Genomic DNA, 23,640 nt, shown 5'->3' with positions numbered 1-23,640 from the left:
TACACTTTAAGCTGCGTGAAGTTTGCATTGGTGAGGTGAAAACATATATCATATCTGATACTAACTTATATTTTAAAAAGCAAAGCTTTTTTAAAAAAACTTGGATTTGCTCCTTTCATAGAGTATTTAGGAAAAAGCAATCCATTCAGAAGTATGACTTAAGTTGAGAAAATTTACACTGGTTGTTTTTTATCTGATTTTTAATGTTTTCTTTTCTTAAATTTAGCCCTAACCCCACTGCCAATGTTCAGGTCCTGCAGGAGGTATCCATGTCACGTTACATCCCACATCCTTCACTCGTGATATCAGTAACTTTGACCTCTGTGAGAACAGAGACGGGTATCACCTTCAAAATGCCACAGCAGGTACCAGTTGAAATGTATGCAATTCTGATGCCAATATTTTGTATGGTCATTTATTCAGATGAGTTTTACAGCCAGCAATTTAATTCATAAAGTTCTACCAGAATTGCACAGGGCAGACTAAGATGTCTACGGTTAGGATTTTCTTTTTAAAAAAATATTTCTGCTAAGCCATTTGGGTTTCTAATATTGGGATTGATTCACTTGCCTTTGAAATATGACATGCTGTATCTTTAAAAGCTCCAAAATTAATTGTGTTTTCTATGTTACTAAATGTGTGAGAAGATCTCCCTAATGGATAATAGAAATTGATAGAGAGCACGTTTTACCAAACAGTCCTTCCAGACTGTAACCAGCTCCTTGGCATCAAACTCATTTATACCCCTCAGGAAATTTAGTGCTTTCACATCAGCTGATCAGTCAAGTGATTTGCAACCTACAACTTTTTCCTGCACCTCCAACACTTAAATATGTAGCTATGTGTTGATTCCTAAAGTTGGCAGCTCCTCGAAGATCAGTACTGAGTTGCTGGAGGTAATTATATACTGTCTTTGACACTCACTCCTGTAGCTTGACTCGTAATTGGCATTGAGCGAAGGATCTTGTCTACTCCCTAAAGTCTGTGCCGCATCCAGCAATAAAGTTGGACTTGAATGCATTGGAGAGCTGCAATGCTGCAAATCAGCAGTTTCTGATGGGGCCATGTTGACTCTCCAGATCCTCTCTCCTCCAACAATTTTGATAATGAAACAACTGGATGTGATGCACATATAATTGAGATTTTGTTATATACGCAAAACAAAAGTTATGTACCATAAGTTTTTATTAAATGAGAAAGTAAATAATATGAATGTTAAATAGACCAATGTTAAACATTTTCCTTCTATTAATTTAAAGTAGCATGTGAAAGGACCCCAGGACCCCTTGAACTTGATGCTCTTTTAGAAAACTGGATAATTACTGACTGGCCCTGTAATTGTAATTTTGAGAGTAATAGAACATAGAAAAATACAGCACAGAACAGGCCCTTCGGCCCATGATGTTGTGCCGAACCTTTGTCCCAGAGTAATCATAGATTATCATAGAATTTACAGTGCAGAAGGAGGCCATTCGGCCCATCGAGTCTGCACCGGCTCTTGGAAAGAGCACCCTACCCAAGGTCAACACCTCTACCCTATCCCCGTAACCCCACCCAACAAGAAGGAGCTTTCAGTATGCTTCCGAGTGGCTCAGGGTTACCTATTCCCTGTTTCCTGCTTTAGAACTGTTCAGTGATGGTCATCTAAGAGCAATGATTTGTAAAGGTTTTCCTCCGCCACCCCATCTTGTTCCCACAGTGAAACTATCCAGCAGTTATAAATCATACAAAAATTAATGAAGAATGTCTGAGATGCTACTAACTGTGCAGCGACACTTCTTTCTAGCTGGGATTGTGTGGGAATTCTGTACATTGATCTTCTTCGAATCACTGGCTTGGGAATGAGGTCCTATTAACTATTCAATCAAAAATGGTGCAAATAAAGACAGTGCTGCCAATGTATAACTTGTCCTTCTCTGCATTATTTGGGATTGTATTGATTCCATCGCAGTTGGTTATGTACTTCAAATTGTCTCTGACTATTTGACATGCATGAGAATGATAACTAGTGATCAATAGTAGCATTTTATCTTCAGTGTGATTTTGAATTGATTGCAGTGCCTGTATTACAAGTCTGTCACAGTTATTGAGTGATTCTTACCAATTGCTTTTCAGGCCTGTGCTGCAGAGAGCATAATGCTTAATTTGGCAGGCCAGCTTATCATGCTCCAAAGGGATCGATCAGGTCCTCAGGTACGAGAGAAGGACAGCATTTCCAAACAAAAGAAGCTGGTAAGCAAATGCACCAGAATAATTTCCAAGCAGATTGCTAGAAAAAAATTAGTTATACGAATGTTTTTAAAATATTCTGAAATATCGTTGGTATAGATATTGCTTAACCTATCAATTGATGCTGCCTGATTTTAGTTCACCTCTTGACAAGAATTTTGTTTTGTCACTTAGCTCCCGTTCTGTGCTCCAGTGGTACTTGCGCAGTGTGTTGAAAATGTATGGACTACCTGCCGAACCAACAAACAGAAGCGTCATTTGCTGGAGGCTCTCTGGCTTAGTTGTGGAGAAGCAGGAATGAAAGTCTGGCTCCCACTTTTTCCGAGAGACAATCGCAAACCACATTCATTCCTTTCTAGGCGGATTATGTTGCCCTTCCAGATCAATATCTATCCCCTGGCTGTCTTGTTTGAGGATGCCTTGGTCCTTGGTGCAGTGAACGAGACTGTCCTGTATGACAATTTATATGTGCATAACAATGAAAGAGAACCTTTGGAAGTCCTATTCCCTTTCTGTACTGTTGAGAGGACCTCCCAAATCTACCTCCATCACATTCTTCGCCAGCTCCTGGTCAGAAACCTTGGTGAACAGGCTCTGCTCCTAGCTCAGTCCTGTGCCACATTACCATACTTCCCTCATGTACTGGAACTGATGCTTCATGAAGTACTGGAAGAAGAAGCTACCTCCCGGGAACCTATTCCTGACCCACTGCTTCCAACGGTGGCAAAATTCATCACCGAGTTCCCTCTGTTTCTGCAGACTGTAGTTCACTGTGCTAGAAAGACTGAATATGCCTTGTGGAATTACCTGTTTGCTGCTGTAGGCAATCCTAAAGATTTGTTTGAAGAGTGTTTGTTGGCACAAGACTTGGACACTGCTGCATCTTACCTCATCATCCTACAGGTAAGAAACAGACGGGCTCCAAATCGTAAAATAATCTTCAGAGAAAAGCACCCTTCAAAGCATTTGTTTTAGGTTGCAGTGGAATTCTGCTGTGAGGTGTGCTCTAATTAAAACATTGAACAGGTAGCAACGCACAAGTTAGGGGAAGATTAAAAAGTCATGCATTTGTACAAGTTGCAATTTTATTGCTCATCTCTAATTGCCGTTGAGTAGGTGGCAGTGAACTGCCTTCTTGAACCCCAACTGAATGGCTTGCTGAGCCGCACCCATAGTTGGGTCATACCCATTGCAGATGCCCGACCGAGTAAGGATGGCAATTTTTCTTCCCTTATGGATATTAATGAAGCCGATGTTTTTTTTTAATGTGGTCAACATTGATGATATTGGTTTTTTTTATTCCAGTTTTATTTAACAAATTGTATATAGATTTCTAAGCTGCCTTGTGATTTGAATATGCCTCTGGGTCATTATTCCATGCCTTTCGATTACTAGGTCCTTAACTAACATAACAATGCTACATGCCCCAAATGTAACATAACACCTCTATCTTTCAGTTGGCATCCATTTAGAAATAAACCTGTGGGCTTGGCTTAGCTTTTTTTAATGGTCTATATATGGATGATAATGGCATAGTGTAGGTTAGATGGCTTTTGTTTCGGTGCAACATCGTGGGCCGAAGGGCCTGTACTGCGCTGTATTGTTCTATGTTCTATTAATGTGGGTCGTTATGTGTGGCGATTTGTGCTTTTGAACAACCAGATCCCTTTACTGCTCTATTCAGTTTATATTAAACGCTCTTTCGATTCAGTTTATTTTCTCATTTTCCAAAGAATGCGCGACCTTCTTACTTTGCTTGCCAAACCGTGCACTTATCTTTACGGATATTTATTTGCCATTCTGCAGGTTTATTCTTGTCTTGTGGCAGTCCTCTTCCGTATTATTGCCCCAACTTGGTGGTGTCCTGTGTCCCCTATTTGATTATGAATAATGTGCATTGCTGCACAGATGGTTTAATACATTTTTTAAGGGCAGTTCTTCTCTCTTTATTAACCACCCTTTGGCACTCCTGGTCATTTCTGGGCTATAAATGATTTAGGTCTGTACCTGTTCAGAGATTAAGTTAGCAAACGCTGGCGGAGTGAGAAGCATTTCAATGTGAGTGGCTATTTTAGTGTGCATCTTGCACTATTGCTATGAGAGCATCAGAGCTAAGTGCAGAGCGAAGTGCAAGTAATCAGAGCAGAAGCTAAATATTGCAGGTATTAGAAATATAAACAAAACATGCATAGTCAGGGTGGATAGGCAGAGGCTTTTCCACGGGTGGAAGTGTCAAGTACAAGGGAGCACAGGTTCAAGGTGAGAGGGGAAGATTTAAAGAAGATGTGCGGGGTACGTTTTTCACGCATAAGAGTGTTGGGTGCCCGGAACGTGCTGCCAGAGGATGTGGTGGAAGCAGGCACGTGAGCAACATTTAAGAGGCATCTGGATGGGTACATGAATATGGAGGAAATAGAGGGATATGGACCGAGTATGGGCAGAAGGAATGTTTTTTAGTTAATGCATCATGATCGGCACAAGCTTGGAGGGCCGAAGGGCCTGTTCCTGTGCTCTCGCTTTCTTTGTACTTCCTTAAAATACTCAGCAGGTCAGGCAGCATCTGTGGAAAGGAACATCTCGGGTTGAGGATGTCTCTTCATCAGAACAATCTAAGTGAATTCTGATGAATTGTCATTATTGACCTGAAGCTGTCTGACCTCCTGAGTATTTCCAACTGTTTCTATTTTTGGCATGCAATAAGATTTTTAAAATATTAAAGTCTTATTCGGATTGTTATCCTAAAATTAGTTTTTGTGTTGCTCGGATTGTTATTTCAAAATAAAATGCAATCACGCTCATTTACATGAATAAATGATTTACATGAACAAATGATTTAAACAAAGCGTTTCAGAATAAAATTTTCATGCAAAAATAACTTCTGTATTTTACAGTGAACTTTTTTCCAGTTTAAGTGAATGAGTGTTAATTAATTGTTAATTGCGAATACGTTTAAATGAAGTACAAAAGTGTGGATTTGTTGATTTAACTGCTGCCTTGCCACACTGAAGTATTGGCATAGAAATGCTGAAAAAATGAACAATATAGCCTGTTACTAATGTGCAAATTGGCTAGCAACTTGTGGTGAAGAAGGAATATCCCATGAATGTGCCTGCAACTTGCTGTTTTCACAAAGACATTCACTTCCCCAAGAGTTTCATGAAATTGTTCAATTTGCACACTTAATTGCCTATTAAACTGGCCACAGAAATTTAATAGTTTAAGTACCATTTAAAATGGCTCGATAATTAGCCCCTTGGTTGAGTATTGCTGAGAAAAGAGACAAGTTGTCAAAGCTTTTCATCCTGCCCTCATCAGGACAGATGCAAGAATACCACATTTTCAAAGGGAACAAAACCTTGTGTTACATTGAGGGGAAACGGCAATGATTTGTTCGCAAGTCAGTTTTGGTCGAGGTGCTGCTTTTGTTATTGACGGCTTTTGTCACTTTTGTCTCTCAATCTAATCTATATTTTCCTCTTTATTTCTCGTTCTGTCTCTGATTTAACATTGAATCCAACCACTGTGCCTTTCCTGATTTAGTTCTCAATCCTTTAATCTCATTGGATAAGGATATACACAAACCCATTGTTCACCAAAGCAGCAAATGTTGCTTGTTGCACTGTTATCTGTTTGCATTTCCAGCAATATACAGAGCGAAGTAAACTTGAGCAGAAGAGAATAGGAAAAAGCCTAACTGTCTGGAAGTGGTGTGAGATGCTCCACGCAACAAATTTGGCCCAATTTATTCAATCCATTTTACCAAGCAATTTACAAATAACAATTTTGTTGGTATAAAAATCACTTTGTAACTATTTCAGTGGCATTTTGTAGCCTCTTTTCACCTCCAGCTGCTAGCGCTCGAGTACGTTTGGGAAAAATGAGATTGTTTTGTTGTGAATATTGCTTCAGAAGCTAAATCTCCAGTGGTGTGATGCTTAGCAAGTGTGTGTGTCGAGTGGCACACAAACCTTCTGGCAACAATCTGGCAGAAACTCTGACTTTTAGAAACTATCTCTTAAGGTACTTTTTTTTTTCTCCAGTTGGTAAGGTAGTTGCCTTGCTTTGTGGATGAAACGTTTTCCAGACTGAAACCATTAAGTTGTTAAGTGTTTTACAGGCCCTTTGTTTAAAGTTTGTTGTGTGGCACTGTGATGTATATGTTGTAATGAGGAGAGACAATAACGTAGTCTATTATCACTGGATGAGTAATCCAGAGACCCAGGGTAATGGAATATTGATTTATTCGTAGTTTATTTATATAGGGGCTAGTTGAATGCATATAGCTAAAAGAGAGGTATATTTATTAAGAGTATCTTGGCTGTGGGAATCCAGTCATTGTTTCACATAATGAATTAACCATTGTATTCCAGTGAATGCAGCACTAAGAATGTATTGTTCTTGGTCTAATCAACTAATCAGTTACAGCAAGGTCTTCGCCAAGCTGTGTAATATGGCAAGCATGGGAAACATATCCAGTAATTTTCCTGCGCACGCAGATGCTGAGCTAGTTTTGATAGGCGCCAGTCGATCTTAAGTAAAGTCCAATGTTTGATTAACAATCATCCTCCAAGTAACAGACATTTATTTGAACAAACCAGGAGGTCTCAGCTGAGAATGAGAGTTAGAAGCCAATGAAAGTAAATGAGGGGTTAAACCAGGGATTAGAATTCCCTTAAAAGTAGGACCTTGTGGCCAAGCTCTTTGTTCTTGAATACCTGAGCTCTTGAATTCTTGCGTCATCTATCTGTTTGCTTGTGTTTAAAGTGATTTCTTTCTTTTATGCTTTTTACCATGTGCCTGGCCTGTATTGTTTGATGTTTTGTTGCTAGGTTTTTTGATTTGGTTCTTATTCAAGTGAGTAATTAGCAATAAAGTCATATTTTTGACACCTTCAACTAACCGGACTACCGACTCCTATTAGAAGGTGAAATAAGAGTCCCACTGCAGGTTAATCCTCTGGGATCACGGGTTCGAATCCCACCATGGAAGATGGTGAAACTGGAATTCAGTAAAAACCTGGAATTAAAAGTCTAATGATGACCATGAAACCATTGCCGATTGTCATTAAAACCCATCTGGTTCACTAATGTCCTTTAGGGAAGGAAATCTGCTGTCCTTGCCTGATCTGGCCTACATGTGACTCCAGACTCTCACTGCGATGCGGTTGACTCTTAACTGCCCCCCACTGAAATGGTCTAGCAAGCCACTCAGTTCAAGGGAAATTAGGGATGGGCAGCAAATGCTGGCCCAGCCAGCGATGTCCACATACCAAAAACACATTTTTTTTAAATGACATGAGTACACTGTTGTGTGAACCCTTTTACATCAGTGTATATTAGCAATCCGGTTTCCATTCAATTGTGGCTTTTTGCCAACATTACAAAGGTTAATAACCTGATATTCACGTAACCACTTTTCTTCATGAAATTACGTGGAAAATCATTATTCACTTTCTTCTGCACTGGTGTCTTGATTGCTGTTGGTTTCCTCGGTATTAAACTAGGGAGCAAAAAAATCCAATCTATATTTGGCTTTTCCAAACACGGCCTGGTGAGGTCAGAGAACATAGAACATACAGTGCAGAAGGAGGCCATTCGGCCCATCGAGTTTGCACCGATCCACTTAAGCCCTCACTTCCACCCTATCCCCGTAACCCAATAGCTCCTCCTTTTTGGTTACTAAGGGCAATTTTTCATACCCAATCCACCTAACCTGCACGTCTTTGGACTGTGGGAGGAAACCGGAGCACCCGGAGGAAACCCACGCAGACATGGGGAGAACGTGCAGACTCCGCACAGACAGTGACCCAGCAGGGAATCGAACCTGGGACCCTGGCGCTGTGAAGCCACAGTGCTATCCACTTGTGCTACCGTGCTGCCCAAACATGATTAAAATAAAGGAAAAATATCCTTTCGGGTGCATTGAACATTTAAGTGCTAAATGTCTGTTGCAGGTCTCAAAATGAGTGTTTGATTTTCGTATTGGCTGACATTTTGCCAGATTTATTTCATTGAAAATTTTTTTTTTAAATTGTTTTAGATTTGGAGCCATGGAACATAGAAACTATTTAGTTTGGAATCCTCAAAAAATTGAGCGTCATTCCTAATGTATTGATTCGAGTGAAATTAACTAGTGCTCTCCTGAATAACCTATTGATTACAAGTACCATCGTTGTTAATCAAATTGTAGTATGTAGGATTGCACAGAATCTATGGCACAGATCTATGCTCTGTCTAATGTCCATGCTGATGGATATGCTCCACTCGAGCTTCCCCCCCCACCCCCATCATTCCTCATCCAAATCTACCCTTGTACCCCTCTATTCCCTTCTCTCTCGTATGATTGTGTAGCTTCCCCTTAAATGCATCTCATTATTCACTTCAAATGCTCCCTGTGGTAGGAAGTTCCACGTTCTCATCACCCTTGGGGTAAAGAACTTCTTAATCCCCTATTGGTGACTTCATAAATTCATGGCCACTGGGTAGGCTCTTCTTCCCCCAGACGAGGAAATGTTCTCTGTACTCTATCAAACTCTTTCATAATTTTAAACCCCTGTATTAGATGATCCCTCAGCCTTTCTTTTATCAAATTAAAAGAGGTCACCCTACCCATGGGTATATACGCATGTACTTGCGGTATCATTCTCGTACACCTTCTCTGCACCCTTTGCAGTGCCCCTATCCTTTTTTATGATGTGACAAACTGCACACAGTACTCCAAATGTGGTCTAGGAAAAGACAGGTTTAGCATAACTTCCCTACTTTTCAATTCTGCCCCTCTAAAAGATTAGTGCTTTTTTTTTTTTTGTGGCATTGCTAACCTGTCGCACAACTTTTATCGATTGGTGTATTTGTACTCGTCAATTTGTTCCTCTACCCCAATTAGATTTGCACCTTCCAATAAGTGACTGCCCTTTTCTTCTTAACAAGATGCACTACTTAACATTTAACTGTGTTGAGCATTATTTGCCAATCATTTGCCCATTCTGTAAGATTATTAATATTCAGATTATTATTATTTGCAGATCTTCAGTCTTGACTCTCTGCAAAAACCCGCTGTTCAATTTGATGGCATCTGCAAATTTAGAAATTGTTTATTTTATTCTAAAGTTTAATTTATTAATGTAAACTGTGACAACAGTGGTCCCATCACCTGATCCTTGCAGAACAGGCAGACTTGATTAGGGAACTTAAGGTGAAGGAATCCTTAGGGAGCAGTGACCACAATATGATAGAATTTACCCTGCGCTTTGAGAGGAAGAAGCTGCAATCAGATGTAACAGTATTACAATTAAATAAGGGTAACTACAAAGACATGAGGGAGGAGCTGGCCAGAGTTGATTGGAAAAGGAGCCTAGCAGGGAAGACAGTGGAACAGCAATGGCAGGGTTTTTGGGGGATTATTAGGGAGGCACAACAGAAATTCATCCCAAGGAGGGGGAAACATGCTAAGGAGGGGACAAGGTATCCATGGCTGACGAGGGATGTCAAGGACAGCATAAAAGCTAAAGAAAAAGCATGCAAAGTGGCGAGGATTAGTGGGAAGCCTTTAAAAGTGAGTAGAGGACAATTAAAAAAGCAATAAGTGGGGAGAAGATGAAGTATGAGAGCAAACTAGTAGTAATATAAAGGAAGATAGGAAGAGTTTTTCCAATATATAAAAGGCAAGAGAGAGGCAAAAATAGACATTGGACCACTGGAAAATGTGGCTGGAGAAGTAATAATGGGAAACAAAGAAATGGCAGACGAACTGAATAGTTACTTTGCATCAGTCTTCACAGTGGAAGACACCAGTGGGATGCCAGAGCTCCAGGAGAACCAGGGGGCAGAGGTGAGGGCAGTGACCATTACTAAGGAGAATGTTCTGAACGTGGATAAGTCACCTGGACCGGATGGACTACACCCCAGGGTCTGAAAGAGATAGCTGAGGAAATTGTGGAGGCATTGGTGATGATCTTTCAGGAATCACTGGATGCAGGAAGGGTCCCAGAGGACTGAAAAGTGGCTAATGTAACACCACTATTTAAGACGGGAGGGAGGCAGAAGACGGGAAATTATAGGTCAGTTAGCCTGACTTTGGTCATTGGTAAGATTTTAGAGTCTGTTATTAAAGATGAGATCGCAAAGTGCTTGGAAGTACATGGTAAAATAGGACTGAGTCAGCACGGCTTTGTCAAAGGGAGGTCGAGTTTGACAAATTTGTTAGAGTTCTTTGAGGAGGTAACTAGGAAGTTAGACAAAGGAGAACCAGTGGACGTAATTTATTTAGATTTAGATTATTTAGCCTTTGACAAGGTGCTGCATGGGAGACCGTTAAATAAGTTAAACGCCCATGGTTTTAAGGGTAAGATTCTGGCATGGATAGAGAATTGGCTGACTGGCAGAAGGCAGAGTGTGGGGATAAAGGGGTCTTTTTCAGGATGGCAGCCGGTGACTAGTGGTGTGCCTCAGGTGTCTGTGTTGAGACCACAACTTTTTACAATATACATTAATGATCTGGAAGAAGGAACTGATGGTACTGGTGCTAAGTTTGCAGATGATACAAAGATCTGTAGAGGGACAGGTAGTATTGAAGAAGCAAGGGGGCTGCAGAAGGATTTGGACAAGCTAGGAGAGTGGGAAATAAAGTGGCAAATGAAACACAATATGGAAAAGTGTGAGGTTATGCACTTTGGAAGGAGGAATTTAGGCATAAACTATTTTCTAAATGGGGAAATGCTTAGGAAATCAGAAGCACAAAGGGACTTGGGAATCCTTGTTCACGATTCTCTTAAGGTTAACGTGCAGGTTCAGTCGGCAGTTAAGAAGGCAAATGCAATGGATTGGATTGGATTTGTTTATTGTCACGTGTACCGAGGTACAGTGGAAAAGTATTTTTCTGCGAGCAGCTCAACAGATCATTAAGTACATGAGAAGAAAAGGGAATAAAAGAAAATACATAATAGGGCAACACAACATGTACAATGTAACTACATAAGCACTGGCATCGGATGAAGCATACAGGGTGTAGTGTTAATGAGGTCAGTCCATAAGAGGGTTATTTAGGAGTCTGGTGACAGTGGGGAAGAAGCTGTTTTTGAGTCTGTTCGTGCGTGTTCTCAAACTTCTGTATCTCCTGCCCGATGGAAGAAGTTGGAAGAGTGAGTACGCCGGGTGGGAGGGATCTTTGATTATGCTGCCCGCTTTCCTCAGGCAGCGGGAGGTGTAGATGGAGTCAATGGATGGGAGGCAGGTTCGTGTGATGGACTGGGCGGTGTTCACGACTCTCTGAAGTTCCTTGCGGTCCTGGGCCGAGCAGTTGCCATACCAGGCTGTGATGCAGCCCGATAGGATGCTTTCTATGGTGCATCTGTAAACGTTGGTACTGGTTAATGTGGACATGCCGAATTTCCTTAGTTTCCTGAGGAAGTATAGGCGCTGTTGTGCTTTCTTGGTGGTAGCGTCAACGTGGGTGGACCAGGACAGATTTTTGGAGATGTGCACCCCTAGGAATTTGAAACTGCTAACCATCTCCACCTCGGCCCCGTTGATGCTGACAGGTGTGTGTACAGTACTTTGCTTCCTGAAGTCAATTACCAGCTCTTTAGTTTTGCTGGCATTGAGGGAGAGATTGTTGTCGCTACACCACTCCACTAGGTTCTCTATCTCCCTCCTGTATTCGGACTCATCGTTATTCGAGATCCGGCCCACTATGGTCGTATGTTAGCATTCATGTCAAGAGGGCTAGAATACAAGACCAGGGATGTACTTCTGAGGCTGTATAAGGCTCTGGTCAGACCCCATTTGGAGTATTGTGAGCAGTTTTGGGCCCTGTTTTTAAGGAAGGATGTGCTGGCCTTGGAAAGGGTCCAGAGGAGGTTCATAAGAATGATCCCTGGAATGAAGAACTTGTTGTATGAGGAACGTTTGAGGACTCTGAATCTGTACTCGTTGGAGTTTAGAAGGATGAGGGGGAATCTTATTGAAACTTACAGGACACTGCGAGGCCTGGATAAAGTGGACGTGGAGAGGATGTTTCTACTTGTAGGAAAAACTAAAACCAGAGGTCACCATCTTTAAAACAGAGATGAGGATGAATTTCTGCAGCCAGAGTGTGCTGAATCTGTGGAACTCTTTGCCGCAGAAGGCTGTAGAGGCCAAATCACTGAGTGTCTTTAAGACAGAGATAGATAGGTTTTTGAATAAGGGGATCAGGGGTTATGGGGAGAAGGCAGGAGAATGGGGTTGCGAAAATATCAGCCATGATTGAATGGCGGAGCAGACTCGATGGGCCGAGTGGCCTAATTCTGCTCCTATGTCTTGTGATCGAACACCGCTTCCACCTTCTGCCACTCTGAATAACTGCCCTTGACTCCCACTGTCTGCTTTCTGTCTTAAAGCCAGATCGCTAACCATTATACCACTTGTTCCTAACTGTATTCTCTGACCTTATTCATTGTCTATTGACCTTATTCATTAGTCTATTATGGATCAACATCGCAAAGGCTTTTTGAAAACCCAGATAAATTACATCCCCTCCATTACCATTATTGTTTCCATACTTCCCCCAAAAAAGTTGGTCAAGCAAGGTTTCCACTTTTGTAATCCATCCTAACTGTTCATTATTCTATTTCTCATTGCAAGATGTTCTTCTATTCTCTCCTTTAGTCGAGATTCCCGTATTGTTCCTGCCATCGATGTTAAGTTGACTGGTCTAGAATTCCCTGGACATGTTTTTTTTGGCTGTTTTCCAGTTTAAAAACAGCTCATGTGTATCTGGTATTTCCAAACAAGTTTGTGTCTTATTTACACCAGTTTTTACATGAGGCACCCTCCCCCAGACATGTTTTAAATACAGAAATTTATCCACTAATCCTCTGGCACTACATTTTTTTCTAACAATATTAAATAAACTCTCCCATAGATATTTTTTTAATACTTGGATTCATTTCATCCGGAACAGGGATTTTATCCTCCTTGAGTTTGTTTTGTTTACTCGATACACCCCATTTTTATTTTAAATGTACAAATTTCCTTGCTCATCTCATCATTTCAATGTCATGTCCACCTGTTTATCTCCCTGGTAAATTTCAGTGCAAAATAATTAATATTTCTGCAATCACTCTATCGTTTGTTGTGCTTATTATCCTCTCCCATCGCAGCCTGTTTTTTTTTTGATTGATTATGTTGTAAAATATCTTACTGTTTTTGATATTTTTTGACAATTTAATTTCATAGTTCCTCTTTGCATTCCTAATTGTTTGGTCTTCCATAGAATCCCTACAGTGCAGAAAGAGGCCATTCAGCCCATTGAGTGTTCACTGACCCTCTGGAAGAGCACCCTACCCAGGTCCACTACACCGCCCTATCCCCGAAACCTCGCCTAAGGTGGCAATTTGAGGACAGCGCCTTCTGTAAACTTCCACGTTCCGCAGTCCACACACAAACCTGTTTTGTCATATCCTTAGACTAGTCTTATTTATCAAATTAATTAAGATTTTTATTAAGTTTAACGAGTTATGCTGTAACTACATTGTAATACTTGACCGTTTTCCAGACTTAGTTTAAACCACCGCCCAAGTTCAGAGCAAAAAGAATCCTTAACACTAGGCAAACAGCCACCTTCCCGCTGTCCAGTGATGCTGCTTCATTTTTGCAATGACATTATTTTTTTGATTTTTTTTCTCTCTCTACCGCTGGTTTAACCCCACTTTGTGTGCTGTCAGACATCCCACCGTTCTTGCAGTGCACTCTACACTCTTGCGTTTTCTCTCTTTCTCCTGCCCATCACCACCCCACTTGCATACCCTCCATGCTATATCCCAGTTATGCTGTCAGATCTTGCACTGTTCTCGCAGCACTCTGAATCATCAAGCAATAAGCAAGACCTCTTTATGCCTTTGTTTCAATGCATGCAAGATGTCTAGCCAAAATAGAGACTTGTTATGGAAATCTGGTTACCTGAATATGTAATGTTCAGTCACAAATTGATGGCCTCGTATTGATCAAATTTGATAAAGGTGGATAACAAAATGGAGTGAAATCTACTAGAAAATTGAATTTGATTGCATTTTCTTACAACTGTTTTTCTTCTGGTAGAACATGGAGGTTCCTGCAGTTAGCAGGCAGCACGCCACACTGCTTTTCAGCACAGCCCTGGAACAAGGAAAGTGGGACCTTTGTCGTCATATGATTCGTTTCTTAAAAGCCATTGGTGCCGGGGAATTAGAGACTCCTCCACCAACTCCTACCACTCAGGTACCTGGGAAAATGACTCATCTTCCAGTGAACATCAAAACAATTTGTTATAATATGTGGTGGTTATAATCCCATAATGTTACCAACTAAACTGTTCATACATCACTACATATTGTTCTGTCATCACAGCAGTTGTAATCGGTAGGTCATGTGAGTGTAGTAAACTTTGCAACAGCTTCTGATTGCAAAGATGGAAGATGAAAAAATGTGGTTTGTGTAGCCTTTCCAGCCTGAGGTCCTATACTGCTTGAGGCTAACTTGATACTCAAAAGCCACAGCTACCATCAATTGTTCTAAGTTTATCGCAGTCTCTGGCGGTAATTCAATTGCAGGCATAGCAAACAAATTCCTCCAGCTTGTTCTTGTGTATGACAATGTAACTTTAACCTGGCTAATTATCACTTCTTACTGCCAGCCATCCAGAGTATTTAACTTTTACACATTCATTATATGAGTAGTGGAGTATTGTTTTTTCTGGGCTGGTTCACAGTGAAGAGCACCACTTATGTAGATAAACTTCAACCTTCACACTCTGCCATCTTGAGCTTCTTGAAACCCAACTCGTTTCCGACCGTCTAAACCATGGAAAAATATGGATTGCATTTAGTATTGAGAAATAAAACTCCTTGCTTTTGCATTGCACTGGTGAAGCCAAAGTCTAACATACAGTAGAACTGCTCTTAAGTGATGAATGTAGGAATTTCAGAAATATATTGTATTATATATATTTGGTGCATAAGGGTTAAAAGTCCGGGTTAGTATGTGATTGCTGCAGTAATGCTTTTTAAACATCCTGGTTTACAAGACCAGCAAACACTTTAGCTACAGAGGTGCAATTAAAGCATCATAAAAGTTGGGCCAATGGAATTTTGTTTATATGAAGAAGGTTCCCTGGGAAGTAGATAATCAGAGACATTGGGTTGGATTCTCCGCAGCCCACCGCCGAAATCTCGTTTGGCTCGGGGGCAGAGAATCAAAGTTTACGTAAGAATCAGGCCCGGCACAGCTCCCGCAATTCTCCAGTTCCCGCAGAATCGCTTGCGCGCGAATTACGCGGCGCGGCTGGGGAGCCATTGGCAGAGGCTCTCCCAGCTATACTCCGGTCCCGACCGGCCGAATTCCCGATGGTGTGATTCTAACCACATCTGGCCAGTTGGGACTCGCGCGCGGCAGCTGCGGACTCGGCCCGCGGCCGCCCTGGTGGGGGACGGGGTGATCAAACACCGGAGGGGGCCCTTATGGGCGACCGGGGTGGCGTTTGGGCGGGATAGATGGAGCAGCACGAGGCAGATCGTTGGGACCTTGTTTGTTGGTCCAGGTCTGCCATCACGTTCGGGGGTCCGTATCCGCAGCCAAGGGAATCACGACGGGTACCTGCCAGCCCCCTGCAGGTAGGTGAATTGGTCTGTATGTTTTTTTAGGAAAGTCTGGAGTGTAATGCAATGTTTTTACGCCAGCGTGGGACATGGCCGCATTTTTGGAGAATCCAGCCCATTGTGTTCAGCTTTAATATGATGATGTAGTTATTGGGAAGAGCCAGGGACTAAAGCAGTCCGGTGTTGAGTTTCGGTATTGAGTTCAATTAAAGATTGGGATGTGGACAGATCAGCAATTTCTCTCAAAGCAGTTTAGTTAAACGATTTCGCCTGTGAACAGAATAGCAGTTTCTGAAAAGGCTAGAAGGTTAAATCGTAGTTTGACACAGGCAAGAATCTGCAAGCTGATTCTTGAAGGATCTCTCTCTCGAAGCAGTGTATTTAAGATATCGCTTTACTACAAGTATTCCTGGGTTCTGCTAACTATTTAAAAGTGAATTTGGACCTGAGATGGATTTTGCTTGAGTGGAGATAAAGATAGCAGGTAGAAATTAGTGCTTCATTTCATTGTTAGGCATTGTTTACCTGGTAATTATAAACTATTTTCTCAAAGATAAAGTTACATAAAATTTGTCTTAATATACCATATCCCTAATTGTGCACTGAGTCACACCTGGAACGAAGAATCCTTTCTTCACAGTTATACAAATTAAATTAAATATTAGGGTTTCTGTCCGGTATCCTACCAACTGATGGGGTCTGGTCCAGAATCGTAATGCTCTCAACTACACTAACATGTTGGAGACATGGATGGTGGAAACGAGAAACTGATTGTATCTGATCCTCCGATTGCATTTGATACATTTTAGTTAGCACTGCAAACACAATCAGAATTAAACATTAAGATATTTTCAAATCCTGTAGTATTTATAATGGACTGCAAATTGTCGGGTATTTAACTGTTTATTTGAGTTACTTGAAAGAATTAGCAGTTCAAACACTTCAGCATGCCGATGGAATGGTAGTAACTGGGCTGTTTTTTTGCTTCACGCTTCAGTGCTGTTACACAGTACTTAATGACAACTTTACCTTAACTCCGAAATCCTAATTTCCAGCAACTGGAGTGAAAAATTGGTTTTGGGGTCCTTCTCGGTGCAACACCTGATAAAGTCTATTTCCACTTGTTTCCCATGGTGATAGGTGCCACTATAAAAGGTAAGACAGTGTGCTGTGTATATATTTTCGAGATTGAAGCATTGTGCCTTTTAATGTTATTACAGGAACCCAGCTCATCTGGAGGCTTTGAGTTTTTCAAACATAGGAGCATCAGTTTTTCACAGTCAGCAGAAGGTCCCAATGGTGGTAAATCTAACCTGCAAAAGACACTAAGCATGCCTTCAGGGCCCTCAGCCAAGAGGTAATCATGTTGTTTAATTTTCTAACTGGAGTCTCGCTCTAAACTGTACGCCATAAATCATTGCTGGTTGTTTGCTTTATTAAACTAATGGGTTGTATTGACTTACAAAATACAAACAAGTGACAAATTCATCAAAATTGTTGCAAAGTAGCGGAAAATTGCACAATCCAGAAATGTTGGCAAATTAGCAAAAAGTTTTTTTCATGATGCATTCAAGAGAAATCTTACTAAATGTTTTCAGAAGTCTCAAAAACCTTTAAAATTCTTATTAGAACATAAGAACTAGAAGCAGGAGTAGGCCATCTGACCCCTCGAGCCTGCTCCACCATTCAATGAGATCATGGCTGATCTTTTGTGGACTCAGCTCCACTTTCCGGCCCGAACACCATAACCCTTAATCCCTTTATTCTTCAAAAAACGATCTATCTTTATCTTAAAAACATTTAATGAAGGAGCCTCTACTGCTTCACTGGGCAAGGAATTCCATAGATTCACAACCCTTTGGGTGAAGAGGTTCCTCCTAAACTCAGTCCTAAATCTACTTCCCCTTATTTTGAGGCTAGGCCCCCTAGTTCTGCTTTCACCCGCCAGTGGAAACAACCTGCCCGCATTTATCCTATCCATTCCCTTCATAATTTCATGTTTCTATATGATTCCCCCCTCATCCTTCTAAATTCCAATGAGTACAGTCCCAGTCTACTCAACCTCTCCTCGTAATCCAACCCCTTCAGCTCTGGGATTAACCTAGTGAATCTCCTCTGCACACCCTACAGTGCCAGTACGTCCTTTCTCAAGTAAGGAGACCAAAACTGAACACAATACTCCAGGTGTGGCCTCACTAACACCTTATACAATTGCAGCATAACCTCCCTAGTCTTAAACTCCATCCCTCTAGCAATGAAGGACAAAATTCCATTTGCCTTCTTAATCACCTGTAAACCAACTTTTTGCGACTCATGCACTAGCCCACCCAGGTCTCTGCACAGCCGCATGTTTTAATATTTTATCATGTAAATAATAATCCCTTTTGCTGTTATTCCTACCAAAATGGATAACCTCACATTTGTCAACATTCCATCTGCCAGACCCTAGCCCATCCACTTAGCCTATCCAAATCCCTATGCAGACTTCCAGTATCCTCTGCACTTTTTGCTTTACCACTCATCTTAATGTCGTCTGCAAACTTGGACACATTGCCCTTGGTCCCCAACTCCAAATCATCTATGTAAATTGTGAACAGTTGTGGGCCCAACACTGATCCCTGAGGGACACCACTAGCTACTGATTGCAAACCAGAGAAACACCCATTAATCCCCAGTGAAGGCATTTACTGTACAAACCCATTTTGCAAATAATTTGCATTTACCTACCTTTAAACGTTATTGCAGCCTAGCAAAACTTTGTGTAAACCATTCTGAAGCACACTATTATCTCCTGCTTAACATATACCACTCCCTGCCCCAAGACCTCTGCATTCACAGTTCTCTAGGTGCTTAGGAGCAGTGCAAATTGACTCATTCCTTCTCCAATCTTTTCCTTCCTTCACTCCCTCCTACATATGTAATAAAGCTCATGCTTGGTGTTACCCTTGTACCCATCAGAGCTCATGAATTTGCTGTGTGCCGAATTGCAAATGTGAACTTTCTTCCACCCACTTCCATGTCAGAGCATGTTAGTAAACCAGCATACTCTACGAACCTGGTGTTCAGTAACGGATGCTTTTTTTAAGACTTCCCTTTATTCTTTACAAGTAATTTTTTTTAAGTATTTGAATTGAGTATAATTTTGTCTCCTTGTCTTTAGGTGGAGTAAAGATGCTGACAGTAATGAAAATATGTACATTGATGAGATGCTTTGGCGTCACGCACGAAGACTCCTGGAAGAAATTAGGCTGAAAGATCTCAGCAACTTTGCCGCACAACTGGGTTTTGAGCTTATTAGCTGGCTCAACAAAGAAAGGACTCGGGTGGCACGAGTCGAGGACTTTGTTAAGGCTTTAAAAAGACTTCACAATGACTTTCTTTGGCCATTTCCTGTTACTCCTTCCAGCTGTTTAGTAAATTCACCATTCAAAAATGGCAAATACAAAACAGGTAATAATATAAATTTGAAGGATATTGAGCATTTTTTTATTTTAGCAACTTGAAGCAGCATTTCACAATTATATATTATAGAAGCACTGGAATGGTAATAATGATAGAGAATCGCATTCACAGCCACCCAATGAAAAGTTTCTACAGAATTGTTAGACATGACACTTGTATCTATTAGTGATTTATCATAACCTTGAGTTAATTATAACTTTTAGAAAACCCTTATTTATTTTTTATGCATGTGCAAAATGAATTGACATCCTTTGGCAATATTCTCCTTTTCATGCCTGCTCACATGATGCTCTTGCTGGGATGATGAAATGAAAATGAAATGAAAATCGCTTATTGTCACAAGTAGGCTTCAAATGAAGTTACTGTGAAAAGCCCCTAGTCGCCACATTCCGGCACCTGTTCAGGGAGGCTGGTACGGGAATTGAACCGTGCTGCTGGCCTGCCTTGGTCTGCTTTAAAAGCCAGCGATTTAGCCCAGTGTGCTAACAGGGCTATGAATGCTTAACTGCACCACCTCCGCACCAGAGAATTGGTCAACTGAGTAGAAATAAATGGGTCATTCTCAAGTTGGCAGGCAGTGGCTAGTGGGACACTGCAAGGATCAGTGCTTGGACCCCAGCTATTCCCAATATATATCAATGATTTGGATGCGGAAGCTAAGTAATATTTCCAAGTTTGCTGATGACACAAAACTAGATAAGAATGAGTTGTGAAGAGGGCGCAAAGAGGCTTCAAAGTGATTTAGACAGTGAATGGACAAGAAATTGGCAAATGCAAGATAATGTGGAAAAATGTGAAGTTTTATCAACTTTGATCGGAAAATTAGAAATGCAGAGTATTAAATGGTGAGATTGGGAAGTGTTGATGTCCAAAAGAAACTTAAGTGTCATGAGTCATTGAAAACTAAAGTGCAGATTAAGTAAGCAATTAGGAAGGCAAATTGTATGGAGTCTTGGAATATTGTGTTACAGTTTTAGGGAATACTTTCCATAGCGAATGTGCAATGGAAGTTCATCAGACTGTTTCCTGGGATAATGGCATTGCGTTATGAAGAGAGATTGAGGAGACTGAGCCTGTAATCTCTATTTCAAAGAATGAATGATCTAATTGAAGCCTACATGGCTCGACAAGGTAGATGCCGGAAGGATGTTTCCCCGAGCTTGGAGGTGGGGGTGCAACCAGGGGACACAATCTCAGAATAATGGGAAAGCCATTTAGACTGAGATGAAGAGGAATTTCTTCACTCGGAGGGTGGTGAATCTTTGAAATTTCCTAGCCGTTGATGCTCAGTCGTTGAGTATTCAAGACAGAGATCGATAGATTTGAAAGACATTAAAGAATATGGGGATAGTGCGGGAACATGGCCTTGAAGTAGGTGATGTAGTTAAATGACAGAGTGGGCACGAGGGGCCAAATGATCTACTCCTGCAGTCCGTCTGGTGTAGGTACACCAACAGTGCTGTTAGGGAGGGAGTCCAAAGATTCTGACCCAGCAACAGTGAAGGAATGACTATATGGTTCCACGTCTGGATGGTGTGTGACTTGGAAGAAAACTTGCAGATGGTGGTGTTCACAGTAGTCTGCTGCCCTCCTCTTTCTGGATGGTTGTTGTTGTTGATTGGAAGGTGCTGTCAGAGGAGCCTTGGCAAGTTGCTTCACTGCATCTTGTGGATGGTACACATTGCTGCCCAATGTGTGTCAGTGGTGGAGAGAGTGGATATTTCGGGTAACGGATGGCGTCCAAATCAAGTTGATTCCTTTCTATTGGGTAGTGTCAAGTTCCTTCAGTGTTGCAGTTGCACTCACCCTGGCAAGTGGAGAGAATTCTATTGCACTCCTAGTAGATGATAGATTGCTTTGGAGGTGCATTGGGAGGTGTATTACTGATTGTAGAACTCCCAGCCTTTGACCTGCTATTGTATCCACAATATTTAAATGGCTGGTCCAGTTTTGTTTCTGGTCAATCCCCAGGATGTTGATGGCACGGCATTCAGCGATGATCATGTCATTGAATGCCAAGAGGAGATAGTTAGATTCTCTTGTTGGAGAGGGCCAGTGCCTGGGACTTATGCACTACAAATGTCGCCTGCCATTTATCAGCCAAAGCCTAGCTGTTCGGCAGGCCTTGCTGTATAGATGGAGCCATGGATAGCTTTAGGATCTGAGGAGTTGCGAGTGGTACTGAAAATGGTGCAATCGTCAGTGAGCATCCCCACTTCTGATCTTATGATGGAGGGACGGTCAGTGATGAAGCAGCTTGAAGATGGTTGAACCGAGGATACCACCCTGAAGAACTCCTGCACTGATGTCCTGGGGCTGTGATGATTGACCTCCAACAACCACAACCATCGCCCTTTCTGCTAGGTAAGACTCCAACCAGTGCAGAACTTTCCTCCTGATTCCCATTGACTCCAGTATTACTCGTATGCTCCATTGGTATCGAGGACAGTCACAGCCACTCTCATCTCTTGTATGAAATTCAGTTCTTTTATTCATGTTTGGACAAAGGCTGAATTGAGGTCGGGTGCTGAACGGCCTTGGAGGAGTCCAAACTGAGTATCTGTGATCAGGTTGTTGTTGAGCAAGTACCGCTTGATGATACCGTCATGATGTCTTCCATCGTTTAGCTGATGATTGGGTGTGTGTTGATTGTGTAGCAATTGGCTGGGTTGTATATGCCGCGCTTTATTTCCCACTGGACTTAACCGAGCAATTTTCCACATTGTCGCGTTGCTGCCGGCATTTTTCATCATATTCCCCTTGATCCTTCTACCAATCACCGTAAATCTGTGCCCCCTCTGCTAGAGGAAACACGCCTATTCATTGTGACATTGAGTAATGAACAATTGTGAATCTCACTGGGGTTACAGTCCTTAACCGTTAGTAAAGGAAAAATGGATCTAGTGATGAACGTAATTTAAATGATTTTTAAAAAAAATAAAAATTAACTGATGGATGCTACTAACATCTTTTGTTTTATTTTTCTGCAGTTGGAGACCAGTTTCTTTCATCACAGTCAACGGAGACTTTTGTAAACAGTGATTTGGAGAGTGGAGTCATAAATGCTCGTGGTAGCCATATCTGCCTTAGCCTCAACACTGCACACACTCAAATGGATTCTGGCTCATTACAAGGACCTCAGACACAAGATGCAATTCTGTCGCCTTTACTTTCGAAAGGTAAGCATTTGTTTAGTTACTATTATAAAAATATCAATTAAATATTCATAAAAGCACACACGCACAGCCCTCCTAACATATGTTTGTACTTAATATTGTCCTACCTACAATTCACAAAGTCATTTGTTAATGAAAGCAGAAGAAAATAATCTGCAGCAAATCATAGTACACTGAATCAGTGACAAAAATAAAATCAACACAGAGGACATGGAATAATATTGGAGTATGGTTCGGGCAAGAAATTGAACTATTAAGTTTATTAGCTTACTTTGCTGTCCAAAAGGCAATGTGGCAAAGGGAACTTTATGATGAGCCTAATTCAGGAGCAAAGCAATGCAGATGGTGGAGCTTGGAAATAAATATGAACTTGATAGAAATGCTCAGCAATACTGTTGGATTTGTAGCAAGAGAAACACAACTAACATTTCAGGTTGAAGACCTTTCGTAAGAACCTGAAATATTAATTCTCTTTCTCACTCCACGGGTGCTGCCAGACTGTTCACGTATTTTCCACTTTTAATTTGCATGATATGATAAGTATGTACTTGTTACATGGGAGTTGTATACGACCAGCATCACCTGTTGATAAGTGTGCACCTTGCAACTCTCAAAACGGAAGACAATGATTATATAAATATAAGGGGTTTTTTGGTACTCTAATGAAATAACATTGAAGTGAATATAGCTTTATTTCCTCTGCAGTGCTTTTGGCAACGTTGGCGCTCGGTGAATTATTGGCACTAGTGGTTTCAGAGTTTATGAGAATATTTTTGAGGTGAAAGTTCTGTTTTTCCTGTATCTCCATCTCTTCCTTCTTTACAAACCACACAAGCTCCCAGGCTGCTGATAAAGGCTGCTCGGATTTTTCTCCGCACCCCACTTCCATACACCCACTTTTCTTTTTTCCATGCGACTTGCCCCAACCCTACAGAGTCGCATCACAAGCATTGCTATTTCACTAAAACATCTGATGTGTGGAGAGTGGGTGGAGTGGTACACAAATTCATGCCACTGACCCCCCCCCCCCTCCCCCCCCAATGACTTATCTATTATAAACTGAAACTGATGTCTATTTTCTTTCATTAATCTGCAACTTTAAAGAAAAAGTCAACTGGCTAGGAGTGCACAGACCGCTATAATTGTAGACGTACTGTTCAA

The 23,640-nt window shown here is 41.3% G+C and overlaps 1 protein-coding gene across 2 annotated transcripts in view; it reads left to right on the top strand.

Moving 5' to 3' along the window:
• The window catches only part of ric1 (RIC1 homolog, RAB6A GEF complex partner 1), a 210,029-nt gene that overhangs the window by 172,063 nt on the left and 14,326 nt on the right, over positions 1 to 23,640 (top strand). For both annotated transcript variants that reach the window (XM_072517226.1, XM_072517227.1), the window contains 7 exons: positions 227 to 365; positions 2,116 to 2,232; positions 2,404 to 3,132; positions 14,307 to 14,465; positions 17,062 to 17,198; positions 19,002 to 19,291; positions 22,294 to 22,482. In XM_072517226.1, the coding sequence (XP_072373327.1) occupies positions 227 to 365; positions 2,116 to 2,232; positions 2,404 to 3,132; positions 14,307 to 14,465; positions 17,062 to 17,198; positions 19,002 to 19,291; positions 22,294 to 22,482 (1,760 nt within the window). The remainder of the gene's footprint in view (positions 1 to 226; positions 366 to 2,115; positions 2,233 to 2,403; positions 3,133 to 14,306; positions 14,466 to 17,061; positions 17,199 to 19,001; positions 19,292 to 22,293; positions 22,483 to 23,640) is intronic.

Source organism: Scyliorhinus torazame, chromosome 9 (assembly GCF_047496885.1).
Source record: "Scyliorhinus torazame isolate Kashiwa2021f chromosome 9, sScyTor2.1, whole genome shotgun sequence".
NCBI classification, from domain to species: Eukaryota; Metazoa; Chordata; class Chondrichthyes; order Carcharhiniformes; family Scyliorhinidae; genus Scyliorhinus; species Scyliorhinus torazame.
The sequence above is the reverse complement of the archived record's forward strand: the minus strand, read 5'-3'. Positions and strand labels throughout refer to the sequence as shown.